Source organism: Giraffa tippelskirchi, chromosome 1, assembly GCF_054371585.1.
Source record: "Giraffa tippelskirchi isolate mGirTip1 chromosome 1, T2T-mGirTip1v1.2.pri, whole genome shotgun sequence".
Lineage (NCBI taxonomy): Eukaryota > Metazoa > Chordata > Mammalia > Artiodactyla > Giraffidae > Giraffa > Giraffa tippelskirchi.
The window spans coordinates 1,894,268-1,921,997 of record NC_137275.1 but is presented as its reverse complement, the minus strand read 5'-3'; the positions used below and the strand labels follow the sequence as shown (position 1 = coordinate 1,921,997).

At 55.8% G+C, this 27,730-nt stretch overlaps 2 protein-coding genes and 1 long non-coding RNA gene across 23 annotated transcripts in view; 1 reads left to right on the top strand and 2 right to left on the bottom strand.

Moving 5' to 3' along the window:
• The window catches only part of ADD1 (adducin 1), an 88,416-nt gene extending 80,341 nt beyond the window's left edge, over window positions 1-8,075 (bottom strand). For 6 of the 8 annotated variants that reach the window (XM_081579921.1, XM_081579937.1, XM_081579931.1 and 3 more), the window contains exon 1: window positions 7,849-8,075. The gene's annotated coding sequence lies outside the window, so the exon portion shown is untranslated. Of the gene's footprint in view, window positions 1-7,390; window positions 7,456-7,848 lie in introns of those variants that run through there. The other 2 variants (XM_081579948.1, XM_081579978.1) reach the window with 1 other exon arrangement.
• An 88-nt stretch (window positions 8,076-8,163) lies between these two features.
• On the top strand, window positions 8,164-13,795 carry LOC145541996 (uncharacterized). Its single transcript, XR_014079501.1, has 3 exons — window positions 8,164-8,742; window positions 9,093-9,276; window positions 12,368-13,795. It is a non-coding gene; the product is annotated as an uncharacterized LOC145541996 (long non-coding RNA).
• A 1,254-nt stretch (window positions 13,796-15,049) lies between these two features.
• Window positions 15,050-27,730, bottom strand: part of SH3BP2 (SH3 domain binding protein 2) — a 34,238-nt gene continuing 21,557 nt past the window's right edge. For 10 of the 14 annotated variants that reach the window (XM_081579788.1, XM_081579828.1, XM_081579783.1 and 7 more), the window contains 12 exons: window positions 25,846-25,985; window positions 24,643-24,745; window positions 23,258-23,375; window positions 22,881-22,951; window positions 22,022-22,110; window positions 21,727-21,795; window positions 19,593-20,235; window positions 18,134-18,257; window positions 17,856-17,911; window positions 17,553-17,634; window positions 16,722-16,781; window positions 15,050-16,397 (listed from right to left, as the gene is read on the bottom strand). In XM_081579788.1, the coding sequence (XP_081435914.1) occupies window positions 16,260-16,397; window positions 16,722-16,781; window positions 17,553-17,634; window positions 17,856-17,911; window positions 18,134-18,257; window positions 19,593-20,235; window positions 21,727-21,795; window positions 22,022-22,110; window positions 22,881-22,951; window positions 23,258-23,375; window positions 24,643-24,745; window positions 25,846-25,985 (1,693 nt within the window). In that variant the 3' untranslated portion in view covers window positions 15,050-16,259. Of the gene's footprint in view, window positions 16,398-16,721; window positions 16,782-17,552; window positions 17,635-17,855; window positions 17,912-18,133; window positions 18,258-19,592; window positions 20,236-21,726; window positions 21,796-22,021; window positions 22,111-22,880; window positions 22,952-23,257; window positions 23,376-24,642; window positions 24,746-25,845; window positions 26,030-26,973; window positions 27,193-27,730 lie in introns of those variants that run through there. The other 4 variants (XM_081579862.1, XM_081579854.1, XM_081579766.1 and 1 more) reach the window with 3 other exon arrangements.

The following is a 27,730-nucleotide window of genomic DNA, read 5'->3' as shown; positions in this document are numbered from 1 at the left end:
TGAATTCAAAAGCACATCAAGGGACTTCCCTGGTGGTCCAATGGCTAAGGTTCCTTGCTCCCAATGCAGGGGGCCCCGGTTCAATTCCTAGTCAGGGTACTAGATCCTGCATGCCACAACCAAAGATCTCGCCTGCCGCAACTAAGAACTGGTACGGCCAAATAAAGAAATTAAAGAAAAGCACATCAAAATAAAATTGCAAAACCAGTGATAAGAAAATCTTAAAAGCAGCCAAAGGACAAGGACATGTTATGTAGAAGAACAAAGATAAGGGTGACAGCAGACCGCCTGTAGGAAAAGACGCAAGAAGACAGTGAAGCAACATCTTTAAAGTAAAAACGAGAAGATTTTAGCTCCAAAGATTTGAGTTTCAAGACTTTTGGCTCAAATTTATAATTCTGCATAGTAAGCTTCTATGCAATGGCACCTCTGAATTATAAGCATTACATTTTCTCAAACACTTACCTCTCATTTAGCAAGATGAGTGACAATCTTTCACACCCAAAAAGCATGAGATAACTAATAGTTGGGGGTGCATTTAAGAGAAGTTAATGCACCACTGGTAATGGTTCCTCTCTCGTTTTTGCCCTCAAGTATATTCTAAATATGTGATAATAACTCAACACACTTAAGCAGTACCTATCGCTTACAAAGTACTTTTTAATTTAATCATCATACCAATTCTTCTTAATATTGATTTTTATTTATTGGCTGCATTGGGATGTGGTACACTTGCACCTCCAGAGCTTGCAGGCTTAGTTACTACGTGGCAGGCGGGACCTTAGTTCCCTGACCAGGAATTGAACTCACGTCCCCTGCACTGCGAGGTGGACCCTTAACCCCTGGACCACCAGGGAAGTCCCAAATCATACCAATTCTTCTAAGTACTTACGGAGGGCACTATCATACCCACTTAACAAATGAGGAAACTGAAGTTCAAAAAAGGAAAGTGATGTGTCCAAGGGTGTGAGGTGGAGAAAGCAATGGAGGAGAGGGTAGAGAAGGAGCTTTGCCTCTTCCTGGGTTCTTCCTCTGGGCCAGGTATAATGCTAGCTTAAGATTAACCTAGCAAAATTTGCAGCAACATGGAGGGACCTAGAAATGACCATATTAAGTGAAGTAAGACAGAAAGACAAATACCATATATCGCTTATATGCAAAATCTAAAAAGATAATAATAATGAACTTATTTACAAAAAAGAAAGATTCACAGACTTCAAATACAAACTTACGGTTACCAAAAGGGAAAAGGGGGAAATAAGTTTGGAGTTTGGGATTAACATATACACACTACCATACATAAAATTATCAGCAAGGATCTACAGTATGACACAGAGAACGCTACTCAGTATTAACCTATATCGGAAAAGAATCTGAAAAGGATATATGTATAACAATCATTTTCCTGTACACCTGAAACTAACAACATTGTAAATCAACTATACTCCAAAATAAAATAAAAATTAAACTCAATAAAAGATCTATTTAGTGAAGAAAGTTAAACAACTAGGTATGACCAGGTCTTTCTAACTCCAAGTAGTGCTCACTATTAAACCACAGCTGAAATACATTATCTAAAGGACAAACATAAAATACAAACACTCATTCTGGGTTAGAATTAGAATAATGAAGCTGAAACTTCTACTCAAAGAAAAGTAAAGCAGATTTCCTGAACAAAGGAGAGTCTTTATTTCATTTACTATAATGGATAAAGCCCACAACGACAGCCCTGTAGCCAATATTACGTGGCATCTCAGAACAGTGTTTCTCCTCCGTAGTTCCTTACTGTAGACCAAAGCAGGAAGCAACAAAAGAAAGTCCACTGGCAAAAAAAATAAGGGCAGAAGGCAGATGTCTAACTAGATCTAATGAAAAAATTTAAACTCCAGGCAGAAATCAGCAAATGATGCCCCACCTGAAGCCAAGTCCAGCCCACTGCCTATATTTATAACGGCCACAGGCTTTGATGGATTTTTAAAGGCTAGAAAAAATAATACATGCAACATAAACACATGATAGACGTGAAAATCAATTCAAATTTCAGCATCCATAAATAAGGTTTTACTGGACAGTCATGTCACTTACGAATCACCTATGGATGCTTTCATGCAACAGCAGAGCTGAAGAGTTTAGCTGCAACAGAGATCATATAGCTCTCAAAGCCTAAGGAAAGATCTGGTGGCTCAGATGGTAAAGAATCTGCCTGCAATGCAAGAGACCTGGGTTCAATCCTTGGATCAGGAAGAAGGGAATGGCTGGCAACCCACTCCAGTATTCGTGCCTGGAGAATCTCATGGACAGAGGAGCCTGGCAGGCTACAATCCATGAGGTCGAAGAGAGTCGGACATGGCTGAGCTACTAACACTCATTCAAAGCCTAAACTATTTATTATCTGGCCCTTTACAAAAAGTCTGTCAACTTCTGCTTTGAGGGAACAGATGAGCCTTTAATAATTTGCCATGAACTTTATTTCTCACACCTAAGCTTTTAAAAAATTAACTGAACATCACTAACACAACAAATATTTAAGGATCTGCTCTGTTCCAGGCATTGTGCTAGCCTCAGGAAACAGTAATAAACAAGGCACAGCTTCTGCCCTCACGGGGAAGACCAGGGCCGACTGGACTCAGGAAGTATGCAGGAGGCAGGCAGCACAGCCTGGTGCTGCAGAGCATCATCCCCAGAGTCAGACGTCCTTGACTTGAATCCCAGCTCCACCACCGCCTACGTGACCTTGGCAATCACTTAAACTTTCTCAGCTTTTCCATCTGATGAGATGAAAATAGTATCCACTCAACAGGATTGTTTTAAGGATTAACTTAAATAATATTGGGCTAGCAAAAAAAAATCATACAGGTTTTTCCATAACATCGGCTCCTACACATAAAAAGTACAATGCCTAGCACACAGTAAGTATTTAAAAAGATAAAAATTTAAGCTTATGAACTGGATTTAGAAAACCTGTGTTGCCATTTAAAAGCATATCCCTATTTTCAATAGTCATTTAAACAGAGAGAGTGACAAATATCAAAGGAAAGTCCAGAGGCATTTAACCACAATGTATGCACTCAATGTGGACAGTAACCCCACCTTCACAGCTCAGTCAAAAAAAATAAATAAATAAATAAGAGCTAGACAGGTTCTAGGAAGGCCATGTAAATGCAGCATAAATGGACAAGTGGAAGAATGGAAGAAAGTGAGCTGGGAGATCATTGTAAGAAATCTGGGGGAATTCTTTGACTCAGTGGTTAGGACTCAGTGCTTTCACCGCCGGGAGAAGGCAATGGCACCCCACTCCAGTACTCTTGCCTGGAAAATCCCATGGACAGAAGAGCCTGGTAGGCTGCAGTCCATGGGGTTGCGAAGAGTCAGACACGACTGAGCGACTTCACTTTCACTTTCATGCATTGGAGAAGGAAATGGCAACCCACTCCAGTGTTCTTGCCTGGAGAATCCCAGGGACAGCGGAGCCTGGTGGGCTTCTGTCTATGGGGTCGCACAGAGTCGGACACGACTGAAGCGACGCAGCAGCAGCAGCAGCAGCAGCTTTCACCGCCAGGGGTCCAGGTTCAATCCTTGGTCAGGATCATTCCCACAAGCCACAGGGCACACACAGAAAAAAAAAGAAGAAATCTGGATTTTGTTCTAAGTATAAAGGGAAGTCATTGGATTGATTTGTTTGTAAAATTCCTTAATGTATTCTGAGTACATAATCCAATTACATAAATCAAAACTCGAAAGGTTTATTTATGAGGTTATCCAGTACAATGTAAGGCTTCTTCCCACCCCATCCAACAGCCACACAGTTACCTAAAGGCAACTATTAATACTTTACTGGTCTTTGAGCAGTTTTAGCAAGGCAGACCATGATCTAATTCCTACAGTAAATCTATTGTAAATCACTCTGGCTGCCAGGTGGAGATTAAGGAGAAAGAAAGGACTTGGGGGGACCAGCTGCACACTGCTGTGGTCCAAGGGAGATACGACAGCCACTGGGACCCAGGTGGTAACAGTGGTGATGGGACAGAAGCACTGATCCAGGACATATTCTGAAGGTAGAACTGACAAAATTGATGCTACCAGACAGCATTAATGACTACAGCTATAAGCACAGGTTTTCACACACTCAAGTCTATGGCTCTAGTATTTTAGACTTTAATGGCTAAATACTCAAAGAGTTCAGTGATTATGCAGACAGGTAACACATGAGAGAATAGACAACAGAAAAAAAAGATTACTAAAATGTGATATTTACAATTGGACTAACATTGTGTCAATATGAATTAGATGATTTTATGTCAGAAATGACATTTTTGAAGCCAACTCCAAACTGTATTATTGCAGTTGAGGGACTGAAATAGCAGCTATTAAAAAGCGAAAAAAAAAAAAAAAGTAAAAGTGAAATCTTTTAACATCAGTATTGGCTAGCTACCACATAACAGAGAAGGCTGAAGTCTTCTCAACAGAACAGAACTCAAGAGTATGACATCACACTTATGTGAAGTATTTCTTACCATTCTGATCACTTTAAATGCATCAGAAAAATTTCACCAAGTTACAGTATAAGTGAAAAAAATTTCCATTAATGGACAAGAACATTCATTAAAAAGCAGTCATATCTTCCTGAATAAATAGGGCACAACCATATGAAGGAGCACAATGCAACTGAAAGGAATGAGAAATACGTCTATACTATAGTCTGGCACAGATGCCACATGTTAAGTGGGGGAAAAAGCCTGATGGCATTAGGCAAGCGCAAATCAAAACTACAAGATACCCCCTCATACCCATCAGGATGACCACTGGTGGCTACTATCAAAAAAAAGGAAACAAATGTTCCCAAGGATGTGAAAAAATTGGAGTCCTTCTGCTGTACTGGTGGGAATATATCAATAAAATGGTACAGCCACTGTGGAAAACAGTACAATGGTTACTCAAAATTTTTTAAACAGAATTACCATCTGATCCAGCAATTCCACTCCTGAGTACATAACGCAAAGAACCGAAAGCAGGGTCTCAAGGAGGTTCATAGCAGCAGTATTGACAATTGCTGAAATGTGGAAGCAAACCAAATATTTGCAGAGGGATGAATGAATAAACAAAGTGTGCTATTTAAATACAATGGAATGTTACTCACCCTTAAAAAGGAAGAAAATTCTGATACTTGCTATAACATGCATGAGCCTTGAGAACACTATAACTGAAAGTAGGTCAGACAGACAGACAAATACCACATAATCCCACTTATACATGGAACCTCAGAACAAGACAAAAGCAATTCCTTAGCCAGTATTTTATAATAACTATAAATGGAGTATTAACCTTTAACAATTATTTATCACTACATTGTATACCTGTAACTTACATGGTATTTCTTCAATTTGTAAAAAAACAAAAAAAGAAAACAAGAAGCAATTTCTAAACATTGAAAACAAAAAAAACACAACACTAAACATCCAGTGGTAGCAAAATCATGCAGTAACTATTCTAAGTGACTTTAAAACACAATAATTTGACTACATATTCCAAATAAGGATACCAAAAAAGCCTCTTAAACACCTTTTAGTAGTTGGTGGTAGTGTTCATATTATTCTTCTGATATTGCTATACAGTGTAGGATAAAACAACGAGTAATTAGAGTCAAGACATTTGTCTTAGAAGAAAAAAGAGACACATGGAAGATTAAAAAGGTTAAACAGAATTCTGTCATCTTGCTTTACAACTAAAAGTGTCAGTAATCCGCCATGTGAGCACTGAAAAGACCTAGAAACAATGATCAACTTAGCAGCAATAAACAACTCCAGGGCACAGATTGTAATTACTAAATATTATTTTTTCATTAAAAAAAATCAAGGCCCTTTGGAGAAATGATGATTCCAGGGCTGGGACAAAAAATGAACAAGATGAGCCTGGTGTGGTTTGTCATACCAGAAAAAAGAGCAATCAAAGACTTGTGTCTAAAGGATTTAGGAGCCAATTTGAACAGATTTCTATTACACAATGATGGAACAATTTGAGTCTCAATAAGGATCTACGATGAACTGAACCATATAAATACGTTTAAATCCATGAATTCACAATGACACAAATATATATACACAACTCATTGGCTACTTTTGGAGGATGCCAACTCATTATTTTGAAAACTAATATAAAATGTAGCAGGATTGAGCATTTATCCTGCCTTTCCTAAGAGAGTTACAATTCAAGGTAACCAAATTATGAAGGAAGGGAAATTGCTCTTTACAGAAATAGTCCAGCTAATAAATGATAAAGTTATATAATTAAAATATCAACATTTTTAATACCTAATGAAAAATGACTCTAAACATTGAGCATCAAGGGATCCAAACATGAAGAAAGACTACTTGCTGCAACATTGATTGACCTAAAGATTATCATACTAAGTGTAGCAAGACGAGGAAAGACATCATATGATATCACTTTAGCAAAATCTAAAAAATTATACAAATGAATTTAATCAGTAACAACTTACTACCAAACAAAACCTTACCAATACCAGACAACATCAAAGAGTTAAAGGAGAAAACGGCTAGCTGTATAAATTATATTTTAGAGAGGAAACTATCCCACCTTTTGGAGACTGGGTAGAATTTAGATTCATGTCTTTTCAGTGAGCCTCTGTAACTGAAACCACACAAGCAGTAAAACAAATCATACCATTTGTCCTGCTGTAAACCACATCAAAACTCTGAAAAGCAGTTGGGACTGCCAAAACCATTCACTTCCTTAAAAAACAACTTTACCATTCTAGTGTAACCCACAATCAGAATACCAAGATTCTGGATTTAAATACATAATTTAAACGTGGGCTGGCACTTGCCCCTTAACTAAAGATCCCAGGTGTACAATCCCACCCTCATACAATTTATCTTTGCCTGGGGTGCCCTCCCCTCTCTGGTGCTCATCGACTACGACTGATTTTCACTCGGCGCCTTCACTGATGTGTTTAAGCAAAGACAGAGTGGACCTTGCAACAGCTTATTTCCTATCCTCATTAAGATGTAACCAATTTTTCACCCGCAAAAAAAAAAAAATCCTTCTGTAACAACTTACGAGCATTGTATACAACGCTCAGCTATGTTTTTGGCCCGTGCGGATATGACAAATTGCTTTCTGTCATTTAGGCATAAAATCATACGGTCACACCACTGCTGGCAGTTCCAGGTTAACCAAAAAAATACTTATTTTAAGGTAAGAATGCATGAAGTGAACGCAAAAGCTTACGAAATCTCCTGACCATGAATTACTCCAGCAAAAATAAAACGGTTAAAAGGCAAGAGACCCTCTGACACTCCCCGAGACGAAAAAGAAAGAGGGCGAAAGAGAGAGCCCCCTCCCTAATCAAGCTGCAGGACAGCCCTATTACCGTCCGCAGGCAGATGTGGCTTCTCTCTTGGCAGAAGCTGTCGTTTTCTTAAAAAAAAAAAAAAAGAACAGAGCAGACGGCGGGCAGGATCCGGATGCCCGCGTCTGTCTGTGTCTCTGCACGAACCCTGGAGCCGTTGGCACCGCGGGGCCACGGGCCGGGCCGCCGCGACCACCGCGCCGACCCACCGTCCGGCCCGCGCCCTCCTTCTCCACAGGGACCCCCGAAGCCCACCACCCAGCCCACCAACAAGCTGTCCAGCCGTCTCCACAGACCAGCCCCTGGGGCCAAGGGTCTGCAGGGTATAGGCACCCGCCCCCCCGCCTCCGCCCTTCAAGGCCGACGGCCGAAAGGCGGGGACCTCTCCCATGGCGGCCCCCGCCCTCCGTGCCGCAGCCGAAGGCCCGCCGCTTGGCCTGCAGCCCCGAGCCCGCCGCCGCGCTCCGCACCAGCCTCACCTCAGAGGCGAATGGCGGGCAGCGCGAAGGCTCCCAGGTCCCAGTGCGACAGCCGCCTGTCCGCTCCGGCGACTCCGGCTTCGGCTCGGGCTTGAGCTCCGGCTCCGCCCCCTGTCCGCCGCGCGAACCCCGGCCCGCAGCCCCGGCCCGCCCGGCCGCCCGGCCGCCCGCCCCCTCAGCCCTCCTCACAGCCCCAGCCACCCGAGCTGGGTGCGGCCTGCGACGCCGCAGCCTAACAACGCGCCACCCGATAGGCCCAGCCCTTGTCTCACCTCCCAGCAACCCGTGCTGCTATTGGCTGGGCGCGGGCGCGGCGCCGCGAGGCGGGGCCGAGGCGGCGAGGGGCACGGCCTGAGCGGGCGGGGTTGCCGCCTGTTGGCAGAGTCGGACTTCGGCCGCCCAGCCCCGGGTCCTGCGGACCGGGCGGGGTCCAGCGGACCGGGCGGGGTCCAGCGTGTGGGGACGGCCGCTCGCAGGCCCACATGCCTCGTCGCTGAAACCGGTCGGGCCGGCGTGCCGGCGGCGCCCGCTCACCCGAAGCCGCTCGGCCACTCATTCATTGTCGTTGGTTGGGCTCTTGGAGGGCAGGTTCGCAAGACGCGCAGGAGCGCGGTCCAAAGGATCCGTTCCAGGCCGTTCTCGGCCTGAGGCCCCAGGCCTCTCCCTGCCCGAGTCGCCCACTCTTCCAGCAGACTGACTCTGCCCCTGTGCCCAGTCTGTGCCCCTGTGCCCAGAGTTTGGGGCCGGGTTGGCAGCCAGGGTGGGGCCAAGACAGCGAGGCCTGTGGATCCTAATAAGGCTCCATCGGTGCGGCCGCTGCCTGATGCCCGGAGCCTGGCGAGCTGATCCTGGATGAGCAAGAGCACCAGGGACCTTCGCAGAACCAGGGCATCGGTGAGACCAGGCCATCTGCCAGTGACCTGGAGGCGCCTCCCCAAACTGCCCCTCCTGTTGGTCTCATCTGAGCCCCCAAAAGACGCAGGAGCAATATGGGCCAGCTCCCTTTATACCTATAGAAAGTTGAGGCCCAGAGCTGGGCAGTGAAGGAATTGTGTGGAATCCAGGCCTCCCCCCCCACCCCCCACCCCCAGCAGGGTCCTCCTTGGCCTGGTCTGCAGAAGGGTTAGGGACACTCTCCATGGATAAGAGACAGCGACCTCTGATTTCCTGGATGCGGACTTTTCTCAAGACAAGACTCACAATTCTGCATCACTCACTTTGTTTCCCTTTCACCCAACAAAAAGGCCTGGCCCACGAGATGTCAGTCAGGGCTTGCTGAAGGGAGGAGGGGACTAGAAGACCAATGAACATGTTAAGTAGTGACGGAAGATACGAAAAAGACCCAGGTCAAACAAAGGTGAAAAAGATAACGTCAGACACGGCACATGGGCTGATAAGCACAGGGACTCAGACTCGCAGAGCCACAGGGTGAGTTGAGAAGAACAGTCTGGAATGGGTGGTGGAAAAGGGAGGTGCTGGGTATCAGTGTGGCTGTGAGGCCAACTGCAGCAGTGGGGGCCACACAGTTTATCCCTCTATCCACCTTCCGGAAGTTCTCCCAGGTACTTGGAGCAGTAAGAACACGGAAGAGTCCGTGTCTCAATGGACTGAACTTAATGTGAGAAACATTAAGTGAATCTGAGCCCTTCAAGGGGTGGACTTAGTAGTCACATGGTGCCCAGCCCACCTCCCAATTCTGGGTGGGTGCTACAAGTGGTCCACACTCCAGGTGCTGTGAGTGTGAGCTGCTAATTGCCATGGACCCCCTTTCTCCAGAGTGCTGCCTTGCCCAGGAGGTTATCTCCCTCCCTGGACACTAACTGGCTGATCTGGGGTACAAAAGGCTGGTCCCTTCAAAGCAAAACCAACTATGCAGGACAGTCATACTCCAGAGATTCCCTTAGGGCCAGGTTGAAGTTAGTGTCCAGCTGAAGCACCTCTTTGCCTTGTTTTCCCTTTGCACTATCCTGATTCCCCCATCCAGCTTATCCAGAGAACAGTCCCCCCATAAATCACTTGCACAAGATTCCTCTTTAGTTTTGCTTCTGAGGAGCCCAGTCTTAAGAAAACTGCATCTAAGAAATACTGTCTACACGTCAATGCCAAAAAAGTCAACAGCCCAATTAAGGAATGGGCAAAAGACTTGAATAGACATTTCTCCAAAGACATATAGATGGCCAATAAGTACATGACAAGATGCTCGACATCACTAAGCATTAAAAAATTGCAAATCAAAACAACCATGAGGTACCATTTAACATCCATTAGGATTGCCATTTTATTAAAAAAAAAAGAAAGAAATCGGAACGCTTGCACATTGCTGGTGGAAATGTAAAATGGTGCAATCAGTGGGGAAAATGGTGTGGTGGTTCTTCAAAAAGTTAAAGAATTACCATATGCCACAGCATATGGGTGTTCATTGGAAGGACTGATGTTGAAGCTGAAACTCCAATACTTTGGCCACCTCATGCGAAGAGTTGACTCATTGGAAAAGACCCTAATGCTGGGTAGGATTGGGGGCAGGAGGAGAAGGGGACGACAGAGGATGAGATGGTTGGATGGCATCACTGATTTGATGGACATGGGTTTGGGTAGACTCCGGGAGTTGGTGATGGACAAGGAGGCCGGCGTGCTGCAATTCATGGGGTCGCAAAGAGTTGGGACACGACTGAGCGACTGAACTGAACTGACAGCAATTTCACTTGGTGGTATATACAAGAGACTAACACTTGTACATCCATGTTCATAGCAGCATTATTAACCATAAACAAAAGGCGGAAGCAACTCAAGTGTCTCTGATAGACTGACAGATTAACAAAATGTGGTCTGTCCATACAATGGAATAATATTCAGCCTTAAAAAGAAGGAAATTCTGCCATAGGCTACAATATGGATGGATCTTGCCAGTGGCCAGTGAAAGTCACTCAGTCGTGTCCAACTCTGCAACTCCATGGAGTATACAGTCCATGGAATTCTCTAGGCCAGAACACTGGAATGAGGGACTTGAGTAGTCAAATTCATAAGACAGAAAGCAGACAGTGTTGCCAGGGGCTGGAGGAGGGGGAAATGGGAGTTCCTATTTAATAGATACAGTTTCAGTCTTATAGGATAAAAAGAGTTCAATGGATGGATGGTGGTGACGATTCACAACAACGTGAATATACTTAATGCCACGGAACTATATGCTTTAAATGATTAAAATGGTAAACTTATGTAAATTTTATTATCATAAAAAGTTTAAATGCTATTCAAGTACACTTTCCTTTTAAAAAAAAAAATAAGGGAGATGTTGTATATCTTGTGAGCGATACTGTCTTGTGAGTGAAAGTCGCTCAGTCATGTCCAACTCTTTGCAAACCCATGGACTATACAGTCCAAGAAATTCTCCAGGCCAGAATACTGGCATGGGTAGCCTTTCCCTTCTCCAGGGGATCTTCCCAACCCAGGAATTGAACCCGGGTCTCCTACATGGCAGGCGGATTCTTTACCAACTGAGGTATCAGGAAAGCCTCTATGTAGGAGCTTAAAAAAAAAACCAACAATACAAAATTAGACACAATGAATATTAATATCAAACAATGAGATCAATAAAATTAAGCCACCTGAAGCCAGTTCTCTGGCAGTCCAGTGGTTAGTACTCCATGCTTCCACTGTAGGTGGCATGAGTTTGATCCCTGGTCAGAGAACTAACATCTTGCATGCCACAGAGTACAACCAAAAAAGTCACCTGAACTCCTTGTGTTGTGCCGGACAATAAAAGTACTGACTGCTCTAAACTTAGTTAAGAACAGAAATAGACTGTATAAATTTCAAACTAGAAGAGGGAAAGTGGCATGCTTAAAAAGAAAAGAAAAAAAAAAAAGGTTGCTCAATCCAAAAACAAGAAAAAACAGAAGAGAAAAAGAAAAACACCAGCGCAGATGGAACAATGCGACAATAGATTTAATTCCATTAAACACAAATGGACGAATTGCTGCAGTTAAAAGACAAAGTGTGTCCTATATGCTACCATTACGTAACAAAAAATTAAAACCATATACGATAAAGGGAATACGAAATACCTATGAACCAAACCTAGCAAAAGCTGAGCAAGACCATAAAGGACAAAATTATAAAAATCCTATTGGTAAACCTTAAAGACAGACCCAAATGAAGACAGAGATAGACCCACGTTCATGAATCAGAAGAATCAATGATTTTAAATTTCCACCAGTTGATTTATAGCTATAATGAACTCCCAGTCAAAATACCAACTGAGTTGTCATTAATGGAACTGACTAGATGATTTTAAAACTTACGTGGGAGAAAAAAACTTACATGGAAACACTAAGAGCCAGAACAGCCAAGACAAAGAAAACTAAGGACTTACTTCGATATCGGATATCAGGACTAGTTGTTGTTGTTGTTTAGTTGGTAAGTTGTGTCTGACTCTTGTGATCGCATAAAGCTCACCGGGCTCCTCTGTCAATGGGATTTCCCAGGCAAGAATACTGGAGTGAGTTGCCATTTTCTTCTCCAGGGGATCTTCTGGACTCAGGGATCAAACCTGTGTCTCCCGAATTGGCAGACAGCTTCTTTACCACTGAGCCACCAAGGAAGCCCATCAGAACTAAACAGTAATTAAGATAGCTCGGTATTGGCATAGAAACAGACAAATGGAACACAACAGAGACCAGTCACAGACCTATGCATGGATGGATGGATGGCAAGTGGCTTTGCAGATGCCTAGGGAAGGGACAGATTATACATAAATGGTGCAGGGACAGGTGGGGTAACCCTCTGTGGGGAGGCGTGAAAGTGAATCCTTACCCCGTGCTGTATCCAAAAAACAACTATAGAGTTGGAAAGATATACATGACACATTACTGACAGTATCGAGGCTATATAAAGAATTCTTACAGAGTAATAGTAAAAGACAAACACAGGAAAATGGGCAGAAGAGTTGAATAGACACTTCACAGGAGACAAAACCAAAATGGCCACTAAATATGTGAAAACATGCTCAGCCTCATTAGTAATTGTTTAGTCACTAAGTCGTATCAGATTCTTTGTGACCCCGTCAACTGTAGCACGCCAGGCTTCCCTGTCCTTCACCATCGCCCAGAGTTTGCTCAAGCTCACGTCCACTGACGTGACTCCACTCACGTAAGGTGCACAGACGGGAAAGCACGGAGGCAGATGCAGCTTCATAGTAAAGCAGGAGCCCCCCACAGCCAGGGCTACTTGTGAGACGGGAGGGGTGGTGCTGAGCTGGGGAGGGCACACGGGGCTGGTCCGCTTCATAGCAATGCTACGCTGGCATTGGTGTGTTGTTCTCTTCTCTGAATGCGTTCTATTCCACAGGAAATGAAAGGGAAAAGGCGGTGCCTCAGCTCTGAGTAGCTCGGGGTGTGGCCAGGATGCAGCTGGAGGATGATGGAGGGGCAGCTGTCAGGCAGCCTCTGAGGCTTCTGAGGGTGGCAGATGGGTCAGGGCTGCTCTGTGCCCGACTCTCCCTCCCCGGAGAGTGCTGGTAGCCTGGCCACCAGCAACCACCTCCAGGGCCCTGACAGGGAGCCTAACGTGTGTGCAGGCTGCCCGGCCAGGGGCTCCCTGCTGCCAGGTCACTGCCAGAGGTGGGCTGCGGTCCTCCCCTCACTGCCCCTCCTCTAGGGACGCAGATTTGTCCATGGCCAGCTCTCTCTCCTGATGTTCCCTGGGTGGCCCTGCCATCCCCTCCAGAGGCCAGCCCAGTCCCACCCAGCTGGACAAGAAGCCCCTTGGCCCCAGGCCCTCGGTCCTCGGTGCTCAGCGGGGGCTGCTAGAAGCTCCCCGACCAGGCCAGCAGGGGGCGTCCACGCCATATGACCCAGGGTTGGGGTGTGGGCAGGGAGCAATCCGGGTTTGTTTTGTCAGGTCTGTTCTGGTTCTAAAAGCACGTTTTTGCAATAAAAAATCACTGTTAACAGAAGTTACAGGGGCGCTTTGCACTCTTTGATCAACTGCAGGAAGAGTAAAACCAGGCTCAGTGCTTGGCTTGGAAGAGCTCTCAAAGCAGCTGGGGCCTCTTCCGAAGGGCAGGGCCTGAACCACCTCTGGACTCACCGCCAGGCCGGGCAGGTTGTCAAAGCCTCTCTGAGCCTCAGCTTCTCTGTCTGTGAGGGGCAGCACAGCCCCTCGGGTGGGCCTCCCGGCGGGTCTACCCACAGACTGGGGCTGGGAGGGCGGGGAAGTGAGGTGGGTCGGTCTTGTCCTCCACCACCCCCCCAGCTGTGGCCCCCTTGCTGGGTGAAGGCAGGCCCAGAACCCTGGGGCGGTGGGGGAGGTTAACCAGACACCCCACAATGCCCATCCGAGGCCGCTGGGCAGATGCCAGGGTCTGGGCTCAGCGGCAAAGGACAGATCACGTGGCCGGGACTCAAACCCAGGCCGCTCTGAGCCTCAGGTTTCTCACCTGTGAAGCTTAGTGCCTCGAGTGCAGGAAGGGCTCAGTGCTAACCACCCTCCAGCCAATGTGGGGAACAGAACATTCAGGCAGGTCTGGGACCCCCCCCACCTCCACGTCAGAGGACCACATCTGGCGCCCCATCCACTGCCCCCAACCCACACACTCTAGCAACCAAGGCCCTGAGCTTGCGTGGTCCACAGAGCTGGGCAGCTGTCCCGGCAGGCCCTGGGCTGGGCTCCATCTGTCCAGGTGGCCAGAAGGACTTGTCACCTGGCTCTGGACGCCAGAACCCCCACACCTTCCAGCTCAGGGTCTTCAAACACAAGCTGGCTCCCAAGCGGCGGCACACCAACTAAAAGCAGTAGCGTCCAGCGGTGGTCCCCAGCACGATAGACCCCGAGCCCCGCTGGAAACTGTGTCTCTGACCCCAGCCCCACTTGAAGCAGCGGCCTCGCGGGAACGGTGTGCCTCTGGGGGTTCAGGGCAGAGCGGGTGAAGCAGGGCAAACTGCTCGTTCCCCGCAGACGCTGCGGGAGGAACACCAGGACTCCCGAGCCCCAGGTCACCCAGAGGCCGTGACCGCCTCCCCACCCTCATCCCCGGGGGCTGAAGTGGAAACATCTGCAGAGCTGATGCTGGACACCCGGTTTCTGGAAGCAGACAGCCGCTGTCTTCCCCACCAGGGAGCCGACGTCCCTGCCTGGCAGCCTCTCCCCTCCTCCAACCACCACCTCACCCAGGACGCACCCCAGGGCAGAGGAGGGGACGCCCGAGTGGCTTTCTCCTGAGACTTTTAATCAGTGCCAGTGGGCACAAGTGCTGTCATGGCCTGGGTTTTACACAGCAAATTCCTCTTTCCTAGCAAAAGAGGGCAGTGAGGAGAATCAAATGACCCTGGGTTCCCTGGCAGCCCTGACACCAGCTGAGCTTGTTTTTATGAAAAAAAAAAAAAATCCACCCCGGATGGTCACACCAGCCTGCTGGAATCCATGGCAGGAAGAACAAGGGCTGAGTCTGCGCTGAGTACGGACCGGAGCACCTGGGCATCTGGTTCCATTGTCCCCACCCATCCTTGGCCTACACGGGGCCCACTCTTCCCAAGCACTGTAGCCATCACTTCCTCCAGGAAGCTTCCTGGAACCCCCAGCTGGATTCCAAGCTCCCAGCCCCTGCAGACCCTACTACTGCGGACAGTGGACGCTGGGAGAGCCTCCTGCCTGGCTGTCTCCCAACTGCTGGTTAATCCAGCAAACGACCCAACTAGAGACGTGTGGGGCCTTCAGCTCTGCAGCCTCAGTGCCCTAGACTGGACTCGCGGCAGCGGAATCTGGCCCTTCAAATACAGGCTTTGAACCCAGACTGTCTGACTTTGGGGTCCTGTCCTGTGACCAGCTGTGCACCCAAGAGCAAGTCATTTAGCGACCTGTGGCCTAGAAAACAAGACCACCGTTTAGGGTGAGCTGACCTGCCGAGGTCACTGCTTGGACCCTGGAGTGGGTACTCAGTTAGCCCTGGCCATGGTGCAAAGGTCATCTGTGCTTTATTGCTCGGCACCGGCCCCTCACGGAGCCTGTGTTGTATGTAATGTTCCTGGGGGGTCCAGCCCCTGCCCCCCACCCCAAATACGCCAGCCCTGCCGAGGTCCCAGCCCAGTGCAGGGTGGGTGTGCTGGGGGAACCTCCATTCCTGTCCGTGAAGTCCAGCCCGGGCTCAGTCCTGGGCCCCTGGGCCCCTGGGCAGTGGGCAGGGTGAGATGCGAGAGCCCCACCCCATCCTCCGGGGCCCAGGGTCCGGCCTGGCCCCAGGACCCAGCCTGCTGGGTGGGGCCTGGCCTTGAGATTCCTACGAGATGTCCTCTGTGGAGGCCCCAGGTCGGAGCGCGTGGCTGGCTCCACTCAGCCTCCCGTCCGGGCCAGTCTCCTCCTGCGCGGCCTGGGGCTGGGGCCCCGGGGTCGCCTCTGCCCCATAACGAGTAGCACAGGTGTCACCTGGGCCTGGCGTAGCCGTAGGGGTGCCGCAGCAGCAGGCTCTGGTGACCGGGCAGCACGTGGGTGTGGTAGTGTTCCACCAGGCTGCCCACGCTCACAAACAGGACCTCGCCCTCCAGGTAGAACTTCGAGTCCTGGGTGGGGAGGGGGCGCAGGGTCAGGGGGGGCTGGCCTGCCCTGTAAAATGGGGCACTTGGCAGTAATGCCCACCCAGGGGTGCTGGCAAGGTCTGCAGATAAGCCTAGGGTCGGGTCACCCCATCTCCTCTGGGGTCGGTGGGGGGACACAGCTGGGCTGGGAGAGGGGGGAGGGGTAGGGGAGGGAGGAGAGGTGTTGGGAAGCGCTGGCCTCTGAGTGCCCACTGCCTGTGCTCCACCAGGGAGACTCCCAGGACACCAGCCAGGCCCCAGGGCAGGCTTCCCTCCCGCCGGGGGCCCTCAGCAAGGCTGCCTGCTCACCTTCTCAAAGATGCGATAGTTCCTCACTTTACCGGAGGTCTCATCCCACACGACCAGAACCTGCGGGAGAGAAGCGGGCAGCACAGGGCTCGCTCACCTTGGGAAGACGATGACCCGTAGAGAGCGAGCAGGCCCCTTAGACCCTGAGCGGGCCACTTAGAGACCGAGCAGGTCCCGTAGAGACCAGGCAGACCCCTTAGACACCAAGCTGGTGGGCGGCAGAGTCAAGGCTGGGTCCATAGGGGAGGGCGGCCCTGCACACGGACAGCAGGGTCCAGACGGGCAACCTTGCCCCGGGGCTCCTGCCCCAGAGTCGGGTGAGACTTGAGGGACAGCGGCACATGTCTGGTCCACGCTGGGACCACCCCTAATAGTCACGGGGAAACTGAGGCTCAGTGAGGTCACAGAAGTCACCCTTGGAGGACCCTGGGCAAAGCTAGCAGACGTCCTACCAGGCTTACCGCCCCCAAGAAGCCCCCCTTCAAGGTGCAGGAACAGGAACCCCACCCTTTCCTTCCTGCCTCGTGCCCATGCTGGGGGGTGGGCATCACCACCGATGGTGCTCAGCTCCTGAGAGCAGAGGTGGGGGGTGCCAGGCAGAGCCCCCAAGGACAGAGCTAGGCTGGGATGCCAGACAGGAGGCTGCGTGGGGAAAGGACCTATAAACTGTGGACTCCTGTGCCCGCCTGGCAGCCCGGGGGTGTAGAGAGACACAGACCCAGCACAAGGCAGCCGTCCCTGGCGGGGGGCGTAAGGGGGGGTGGGGATGGGAGATGGGTCTCCGCTCAGCAGGGTGACGTGACCCCCGGGCCCAGCTCCCTGCGTGCCTACCTTCCCCGACTTGGTGGAGGAGTTCCGGATGCAGTAGAGACCATCCTGGGGAGCCCCCCGGGGGCTCGTGGCCTTGAAAAGCCTACGACAACACGGCTGCATGGAGGGGAGCCGACCACGGGCAGCTCTGAGACCCTCCAGACCCCCCATTCCAAGCGCATGGGGGACCACGGGGGCAGATGCACAGAGCCCGGGTGGGGGCGGGACAGAAAGGCAGGAAGACCTGAGGTGGGGGCGGGGGGGTACAGAGAACCTCAGGTCTGCCAAAACAAGGCCGTGGAGAAAGGCAGACTGCACGCTGACCTTTCCACCTCGCAGGACTCTGTGGTGTTGATGAAGACTGAGCTGGGCAGTGGCACCTGCGTGGTCAGGGTCAAGGGTCAGGGTCAGGGTCATGGCCCGGGACTGGGGGTGGGGGCCCCCTCCTCCCCACTGGCTGCCAGCCTGTGCTGGGAGCCAGGCCTTTGCGCCAGGTTCAACCCTCCAGCCCCAGGGTTCCCAGCTTTCCAACAGCCCCCTACCCCCCTGCCAAAGCCCCCTCCGCGGCTGAGATGTGGGCGCCCCCCCACCGCCAGCCTCGCCTTCTCATAGTCATCGTCGGAGCCCTCCCCGCCAGCGTCCGCCTGCGACGTGTCAGTCTGCACGGGTTTCCGGGGTTTTTCAAAGGAGAAGCTCCTGAAACTCTGCCCGTCAGGGGGTGATCGCCTAGGAGCGGAACAAGAAGAGGGAGGCCGCAGCTCCGTCAGACGTGGGACAACGCCCCGCTCCCCTCGGTCGCTGCCCCCTTGCCCTCCGAGCGACCACACCGAGCCTCGGAACCCAGGAGGTCTGGCGCCTGGAACCCTGGCGGCCATCAAAGGCTCATGACCGTGGAGCTCCAGGGGGCTCCGTGCTGACTGCCCTAGGGCAGCAGGAATTGCCTGAGGCCTGGAAGCCTGAGCTGGGATCGCTGGCCCGGGGCGTCCTGGGCTCTGAACGCTGCAGGTAAAGGCCCCGGTCTGAGGGTGGTCTCCCTGCCACGGACCAGCCCTGTGGCCTCAGCCAAGCCACGCTCCCCCCACAGCCACCAAGAACAGACGCCAACAGCCTGAGCCAGAGGAACACGCCCTCACGCGTGGCCACGTGCTCCTACGCCTCCAGGGCTCCAGGCAGGATTCAGGGAGGCCACCCTGGACGGGCCGCCAGGGCTGTGGGTGCTGCTGTGCTGTGGACGATCGGCTGTGGCGCTCAGGGCCAGGCCTGGAGCCTGACACAGGGACCCGGCCTGCGACTCGGCGGCCCCTCACAAGACAGAACCGCCAGGGACTTCCTGGCGGGCACAGTGCTGACAGAGCGCTAGGGAGGAGTGAGACATGGTCAAGGGTGCCCGGGGAGAACCGAGCGGGTGCATCCACTCGGGGCTCACCCCGTGGACCCCAGAGCCTTCACTGCTGAGGGTCCCACGGGCTGGGGGTGCCATGACACACGCGTCTCCCGGCACTGCCCGGCAATGAAGCTCACGGGGTCTCGAGCAGGCCTCAGGGGGAGTCAGGCGGTCCCGCGTTCCAGCAGCTTTCCAGTTGGGAAGGGCTCAAGGCAGCCTTGGTGGCTTAAGAACCAGCGCTGGGAAGGACGCTTGTGGCCCAGGAGGGCCCGCTGAGGCACACTGGCCCATAGCGGCTCAACACCATGCCTCCCCGCACCTCTGTCCCCAGAAGGCCAGCCGCCCTGCAACCGCTCTCCTGACCCTGGGGGGCCCTCCCCGCTGACAGGGGCTCCAGGAGGCCGATGTCCCCAAAACCCCCTCGCCCACTGCTCCCCGCAGCAGCCATAGACTCCAGGCTCACCACCCACTGGGTAAGGTGGGACGCCCCCCATGAGCCCCAGGGTCAGATATGAAGGGGCAGCCAGTCAGCCCAGGCAGGTGGGCGATCAAGGAGCCTTGCTCCCCCTGTGCCAGGGCCACCTGGCACCCACATGGGCTAAGCGCCGGGGATAGAGAGACAGGGTCACCAGAGGGTCAACAGGCCAGGGAGGGGGGCCCATGCCACACAGACTCACTGGAGGTGCGGGAGCGCCGGCTTCTCTGGCCGGGGCAGGACGGGGGGCCGGTCTGCGGCCTCGGGCATGGGCAGCTTCAGCGGAGGCGGCCGAGGAGCCACGGGGGGCACACAGGGTCCGGGCCTGGCCGCCTCCCTCGGAGGGCCCTCTTCGGCCATCTTCAGGAACTTGGGCTTGTTGGCTGCCACGGGCGGAGGCTCGGGGGCAGGCAGCCCCCGGGGGGACAGGTGGAAGGACTTCAACTTGTCACAGTTCCGGGAGGCAGCCGCGGCTATGCTGGCGGGGCTGACCCCGTGCGCGGGGATCCGGGACTCCAGGCTGGGGCTGCTGTTCTCAGCGAAGCAAGGGGCTTTCCGGAGGCCGGGTCCGGGAGGCAGGATGTTGGGCGGGGGGTCGCTCATCCTCCGGGAGACGGCGGGCACCCTGGGGACGGGCTCCACCCGCCGCAGGGCCGGCGGCTCCCGCCTGGAGTCCTCGGGGGCCGGGCCGGCATCGGGGAGGCCACGCTTAGGGGGCGGGGGTGGCAGCAGGGGGCCTGGACCCTTGGAGGTGAAGGAGTGGGCGCGGGGCACCTCAGCGAAGACTGGCTTCCTGGCCGTGGGAACGGGGGGCGGGGGGTAGGCCGGCGGGTGGATCAGGGTGTCTGCAGAGCAAAGAGAGCCACGTGGTGAACAGGTGTCCCCCTGCTGGAGGCTGCAGCTGCACCCCCTCTGTGGGTGGCGGACAGCCAGGGCCCCTGCCCGGCAGTCTGGCCGCCCCACAGCCCCCCACGCCCGGCACTCCTGCTGCGGCCTTCCTTCTGGGTCTGGCCCGCCTCACGCCACTGGGCCCACCCCAGCCGCCCTCCACAGCCTGGGCAAAACTTCCTGAAGCCCAGGTGCTATGGCAGGTTCCCGGAGGGGCAGGCAAGAGAGAGAGGAGGCCAGGAAGCCTCCCAGGATTGGGCTCAGAGTGCGGCTGGGACTCCCGCTGACAGGCGAGGAGAAAGGGCGGGAGCTGGCTGGGCGGAGACGGGTTGGGTCTGCTCATGACACGTTCAAGCTGCTACAAAACATTTAGTGGATGCTGAGTGGACTTGATACTTTCGAACTGTGGTGTTGGAGAAGACTCTTGAGAGTCTCTTGGACTGCAAGGAGATCCAACCAGTCCATTCCAAAGGAAATCAGTCCAGAATATCATTGGAAGGACTGATGCTGAAGCTGAAACTCCAATACTCTGGCCACCTGATACAAAGAACTGACTCAGTGGAAAAGACCCCTGATGCTGGGAAAGATTGAAGGCGGAGAAGGAGACGACACAGGGTGAGATGGTTGGATGGCATCACCGGCTTGATGGACAGGAGTTTGAGCAAGCTCTGGGAGTTGGCGATGGACAGGGAGGCCTGGCATGCTGCAGTCCATGGGGTCGCAAAGAGCCAGACACGACTTAAGCGACTCAGCAACAACAACAAGCGCTAAGAAGAGATGATGAGGAGACTAAGGAAGGCAGAGGTCAAGGTCATTGGAGAAGAGGTCAAGGAACAGGTAGGTGAGGGGGGGGGTGTGGAAGAAATGGGCCAAGCCCCCGGGGATAAGGAGGACAAGAGGAGCTGGGGAGGAGAACGGGGTGGAGAAAGGACTAGTGAGCAACGACAGAAGGCAAGGGACGAAGAGATGGGGACAGACGGCAGGGGCGGGGAGTGACAAGACAGAGGGCAGGACAGAGGGGTGGCCCTCCCACACCCCTCCCTGTCTTCCCGGGGATGCGGGTACAAGCCCATCGCCCTGGCTTTGGGAGGCGGGGCTGGGTGGGGCGGTGAGTGACCACGGCCAATGGAGGTGCTCACAGAGGGCTAGCCTTCCTGTCCCCAGCTCAGCCAGGGCCTGGCTAAGTATAAGGCCCCCTAACTTATCCCTGAACCGCCGCTCTCCCACCCCAGGCTAACTGGAGGAGGTCGGAGCGCAGACCAGCCCCTCCTGGTCTGATCCTCCAAACCCTTGAGCTGGAGGAGGAAACTGAGGCCTGAGGTGGAGGCGGTCAGGCATGAGGCCACCCAGAGCCGCACCTGGACTGCCACTCCCAGCTGGGGGGCTCTGCCCAGCCCCCAGGCCCTGTTCCCCACCCGAAGCGCGCTGCCCGGGCCCGCCCCACCTACCCTCAGGCCGCCCGGGCTCCGGGGAGTCGGGCTCCAAGTAGGAGTCGTCCTCGTCCTCATGCTCGTAGTCTGCGGGGCAGACGGGCATCAGGTCCGGGGCGGCTGGGGGGGCCCTCCGAACCCCACGCCCTCAGGGAGGCAGGGGCCAGGACGGGGACCCTGGACCCAGGACACCCAGGCTGCCTGGGAAAACCCAAAGGGCAGAGCAGGCAGACCAGTCAGCTACGCCTCCCTCCTGGGCAGCAGCCAGCTGTGCAGCCAGCTGTGTGGGCCGGGCACAGGGCACGCGTCTGACCTTCGCTGTCCGTGGGGTGTGGAGACAGGCTGATGTCCACCGGCCGCTCGATGGCGCCATAGAAGCTATCCGTGTCTGAGCTGGAGTCGCTGAGAGCAGGGAGGGCGGACAGGCGGGCAGTGAGGACCGGGCAGGGGGCCTCCTGCACTCACACACGCGGACACGCGCACTCTCAGACACGCAGACAAACACAAACGCGGGCGCGGGCACGGAGACACAGCCAAGCACAAGAAGAACACGCGCAGAGACGGGTGGACACAGAAAAGACCTGGACACACAGGCACACACAGAACAGGAGACTGGAGCGGGGCGAGGCCAACTGCCTCCTCAGCCCCACCGTGGTTCTTGCCACAGGCGCACCCCCCGCCTGCCCACCCCGGTGCCAGGCCTCAGGGCTGGGCCCAGGTCCCTGCCTGCTCCTGCCCTGGGGGCTCAGGCGGGGGCCTGCTGGAATCCTCATCACTGCAAGGACTGGGTAGATGCTGTTCCCGCCTGGAGAGCCCCTCTGTCTGCTGAGCCACCCTCCCCAAGCACTCAGCAAGACCCGGACAGGCTGGCCCACCGCCCTGGGGACTCACCCCCCCGAGAAGGGGGCTGGGAACCCACAGGCCTGAGCCGGGCCTCGTGGCTGGACAGGTAAACCCACATGTCACCTCCCACACAGACGCCCCCGACAGGGCGCATGCACACACAGGCTTACACACTCGGGGGCACACCTCACACACACGCGGCCCAGGTGGCACCCGGAGAAAAGCCTTCGAGGAGACCCTGGGCCCAGCCCCCAGGGGTTGGTGGGTCTGCTCACAGGTCCTGGCCAGGGCCCTAGGGACACCCCACCCGCCCCCAGACCCCCGCCCACCTGGCATCCAGAGGCAGCTCCTTCTTCTCCTGCAAGTGGCCAATCTCCTTGCGCAGCAAGGCCATCCAGCTCTGCGGGTGAGCCAGGGCCTCAGTGGGCAGGACCCACCTTCTCCTGCCCCGCCCTGCCCACACGGGCTGGTCTGCATCGACCCCCAAGGCCGGCTCTTCTGGGGCTGCGGCCCTCCGCCGGCCCACCCAGGGTTCCTCCCGAGACCGCCACTCTGAGTGTAAGGGGTGCCGGCGCCAGGCTCCGGGCGTGAGGACAGGAGACAGAGGGCGGCACCTGCCCAGCTGCCCGAGCCCCACCTCAGGCCTGCATGGGGGCCGCGCCCGTTCCCCGCCCCCCAGGCAGGGGGTGCCACCTGGGCCCGTCACCTTGCGTTCGTCCTCAGAGGAGGCGGAGAAGAACCACGTGCGGTGCTTCTTGCTGATGTGGATGATCTTGAAGGGAAAGACGTTGTTGGACGTCGTCTCCTCAGCCGCCCGCATCACCCTGAGGGCAGTGCCAGTGGTCACCCTCTGGCCCCCGCCCACAGGGACCGCCTGAGCACAGACCCGCCCCTGGACAGGCCTTGGCACCCAGCACCAAGCCCCGAGGGACACGGTCATCCCCCCCCATGCGGCAGATGGAAGGCCTGGGTACTTGCAGCAGAGGGAAGTGTGTGGGCAAGGGCAGGCAGTGAGGGACGATGCAGATCCGGGAGGGCTTCCAGGGAGCAGCGGTGCGGGGCTCCGAGTCAAGGACACGCCACCCTCACTGCCCCGCCAGCGAGACTTTACTTGAATGCCTGGGGCCGCGCCTGGCCCCTGGCCTGCCTGCTGGGGACCCTCATGGGGCTCGGGTCAGCCTTGGCCCCACCCCTGGTCCCAGGTAGCGTGCCCCAAAGCACTTCAGAGAAGTGACCGTGGCTGTTCCCGCAGCCGGGACGTGGGGTTCAGGGAGAGATCACGTCTGCCGGGGGGATGCGGTCAGGCTGGGCACCCAGGCAGGTGCCATCAGGGGGCCTGGACCATGCCCTGGGGCAAGGCGGCACCCCCACCAGGCTGTGGGCAGTGTTTGGGGAAAAGAAATGTCCCTCCACAGAGGACCCCAGAGCTCCACGCCTCGCCATGCCTGCTGGCAGCCACAGGGCCCTGGAGCCTCCTCTGACCTCCGCCTGCAGACCTGGCACTGGGCTGGAGGCCAGGATGTGTGCAAAGGCTCAGAATCACTCCCCAAGTCAAGGGTCCCTGTCCTGCCACTGACACCATGGGACCCACAGGTTCTCACCCGCAGGAAGGTCCAAGCCCTCCTCAGAGGACCAGAGATGCAGGGCCTGGGTGGTGTGACCCCGAGACCTAGAGCCAGGAATCACACCCCTGCAGCACAGGTCCCCGAGGCTGAGGGCGGGCCCCATCCCACCCAGGCGCCTGGTCCAGGCCCAGCAGCCCATTAGTCAGAAAGCCCCTGGGGGGCAGGCTCGCGGCCGATTAGAGCCCCAGCGCACAGCCTGGGCCAGCAGGCTGGGATCTTAGCCAGGAGGAGGTGGCAGTGGGGGAGAGGGTGAGGGCTGGGGAGGAAGGAGGGCTTGACAGGGGCTCTGCAGAGTTCCAACCCCGGAGGAGGCCCTCGCCTCGCTCCCAGGCCCTTGGCCAAGCCTGAGGGCTGGCTCTCAGCAGAGGAGGGAGTGGCAGAGGTGGGGCTGGTCCAAAGGGCGGGCCCAGGAAAGCCTGGACACGCCTTCGGTGGCAGCCAGCCGGGCGGTCAGCAGGGCACTTACCGGTTGTAGCCGCTCAGTGAGAAGGCGCCCTGCGGCGAGGCGGATGTGCTGCTCTTGAAGTAGTAGATGCAGCGTTTGTGGATGACCACAAAGCGCAGGGGCCCTGCGGGCGGGGCGGGCCGGGTGAGCTGGGTAGGCCCCACTCGGGGGACCACGCCCAGAGGCCCAGGATGGCTCCAGGCCAGAGTCCAAGGGCAGCAGGCTGATGGGCATGCGGGTCCCTCCGGGGCAGGGGGAGATGCAGGGGGCCATGTGGCGCCCAGGAACAAGGACTGAAGCTGGCTCAAGGAAGGGCAGAGATGGGGCCAGCGGCCAGGGAGGCCAGAGCCACCGTGCTGGTGCTGCCCAGCTGCTGGGAGGTGCCCTCCACCCCCGGGGGGTGGAGTGAGGGTGGGGGCAAAGAAGCCCAGAGATGCTGCCAACAAGAGCGCCCCCCAACATGGAGCCGACCCCAGGCAGTGATGGTGAGAGTGAGCAGCTCCTCCTAGGCCCAGGAGCAGCTCAGTTGCAGGCCCTCAGTGGAGGCTCCGGTTCAGAAGAGGAGAAGGGAGACACCCAACCAGTCAGCCTGGGGCACCTCAACCAGGCAGCACAGGGTCAGGGAGCTCCTGGCAGAGGGCACGGCTCGAGCAACCCCATAGGACCTCGTGGCTGGTCAGAGAGATGGACAAGGTCCTGATGCTCTTGGGCCTTCAGTGACTCAAAGCCTGGCATCTCCCAGGCCTGGGAGCTCCCCCTTTCCCAGCCTGCTGTCCTAAGGACCAGAGACCCAGCACCCAGATGGGTGTTGGTTTGGCACATAGGTTCACTATGGATGGAGTGACTGCCTGGCTCACTGAACACCGACCTGATACGGTGAGGGCACCATCCAGGAGCCAGACCTACCAGACCAACAATGGCCCACAGCTCCTGGCCACGGGCTGAAGCTCCCAGGCCAGCTGGTCAGCACTGTGCGCCCGATGCCCTCCTGTCTCCCCCAGCTGCACCACCCCAGACCCTCCCACACCCCTGGGGGCTAGAAAGGCCAAGCTCAGGGCCCAAGGGGGCATGAGCAGAGACAGAAGAAAAATTCCAGAGAGCCTACAGCAAAGAAAGAAGCAGAGGCTCAGGAAGGCCGGTTGCCTGGCCACAGAGGCCTGGGGGGCTCAGCCCTCTCCCTGGGGCCTCCCTTCATGTCCCCCCAGCCCCACCCAGGGGACTCACATTTGAGCAGCTGCAGCTGGGTACCACCCTTCTTGTGCAAGTAGCCGGCCTTGGTCACACCCCCAGGCATGGTGAGCAAGTTCTGTGCACCGATGGCCTTCATGGGGACAGGCCAATGCGTCTCTTCGGCCGCCATGAAGCTACAATACAAAGGGATGGTGTCTTAGCCGGGGAAGGGGACACACTATTGCCCCCTGTGGCCATGACAGCCGTGGGGTGGGTTGGCTGGGATCCACCCCATCAGCCTGGGGCATCACTCAGGCAGGGACCACACAGTGCAGTCACTGGGGGCAGGCTGCCTGCCTGGGGGTTAACACAGGACCCTCCGTTCCAGGACCCTACTCCACGGCCTCTTCCTCCTGTTCCAGGCGCTCTCCCAGAAACCTGGCAGGCTCTTTCAGTCTCACACTTCCAGCCTCCGCCTGGAATGACTGCTACTCCTCTTAACGTGGAGAACTCCTACTCGTCCCTCAAATCCCAGATTCAGAGTGCCCTCCTCTGTGAGGCACCTCAATGCCCAGTCACACTGGCCCACCCTCTACTCCTGGTCCCTCAGAACTGCTCCCCCACCCTGTGCTGTTTTTTCCAGTGCCTGCCCCCATCCCACCTGTGCCTGGTTCCTCCTGGGTCCACAGTGAAGCTGGAGGAGTCCGGGTCAGACCCAGAAGCCCAGTCTTGATGGAACTGCTGCCCCATCCCCAGACACACACACAGACAAAACCACTGCTCCTGGCAGACCAGCATGCTCCACCAAATGTTCGCTGCCGCCCGTCTGCCTGGACGCCTGCTCCTCCCTGGGGCCCCGCCCTCGGCCTCTGCCCAGGTCCCGCGGGCTGCCCACTCCGGCTCCCCCTAGCACACAAAGCCAGCCCTCTGGCCTGCGTCCCCCAACAGCGGAGGCTACGACAAAGGCGCGCCACCTCCGTGCCCGCCCGGCCGGCACAGGACAGAGCCCCGCGGGCATAGGGAGAAGAGGGCCCCGCGCTGGTGCCTGCCCCAGGAGCTGCTGGCAGACAGACGGAACCCCGCCCCGCCCTGAGCCCCCAGACCCGCGGGGGGACGGCCCCCGCCCGCCAGCCCGCCTTTGTTCTCGCCGGAAGCGCCGGCTCGGTCCCGCTCGGTACTCACTATGTCCACGCGGCGGGCCCGGCTGGGGCTGGGGGGGCGGCCCGCACCCGCTTCCCCTGTGCGCACCGACACGGTCCCGGGCCGCGCATCCCAGCCGCCGCCTCGGCCCCGGCGCCAGCCTCCCGGCGGCCCCAGGCCCGCGGCCGCAGCCCGGTGCCCGCCATCCCGCCGAGCCCCCGGCCCCGCGCCCAGCCGGGCTGCCTCGCCCGGCCCCGCCCCGCCCCCAGCCAGGACTGCCCCGCCCCCGGCTCCTCCCCTCGAGCGGCCCGGGGCAGGTGAGGCACCGCCCCGCCCGGCCCCGCCCCGCCCGGCCCCGCCCCGCCCCCAGCCCGGACCGCCCCGCCCCCGGCTCCTCCCCTCGCGCGGCCCGGGGCAGGTGAGGCCCCGCCCCTCCCGGGCCTCCGTTTCTCCCCCGGCCGCCCCGAGTGGGGAGGCGCACGGGCGCGAGGCGAACGCCCGAGGGGGGCCGCCCGGAGTCAGGAAGCCTCAGAGGCGAGCGGGCAGCCGACTTCACGTCCCCGCGGCTAGAAGGCCCCCGCCCAGGCCCCAGCCCCACCGGCTCCGCGCAGCGTAGCTCTTGGGAAAATGCCTTCTTCTCCCCGGACCCCAGCCTGAGGGGCGCCCTGCCTCCCGGCTCAGGCGGGGCTGGCGGGCGAGAGTGCCCCCTCCGGAACAGGCTGCGGCGCCGGTCTGACCCGGGATTCCCCGCAGGAGTCAGGGGTCTGGTCCTGGGCAGCTCCCACCTCCTTGGAAGGCG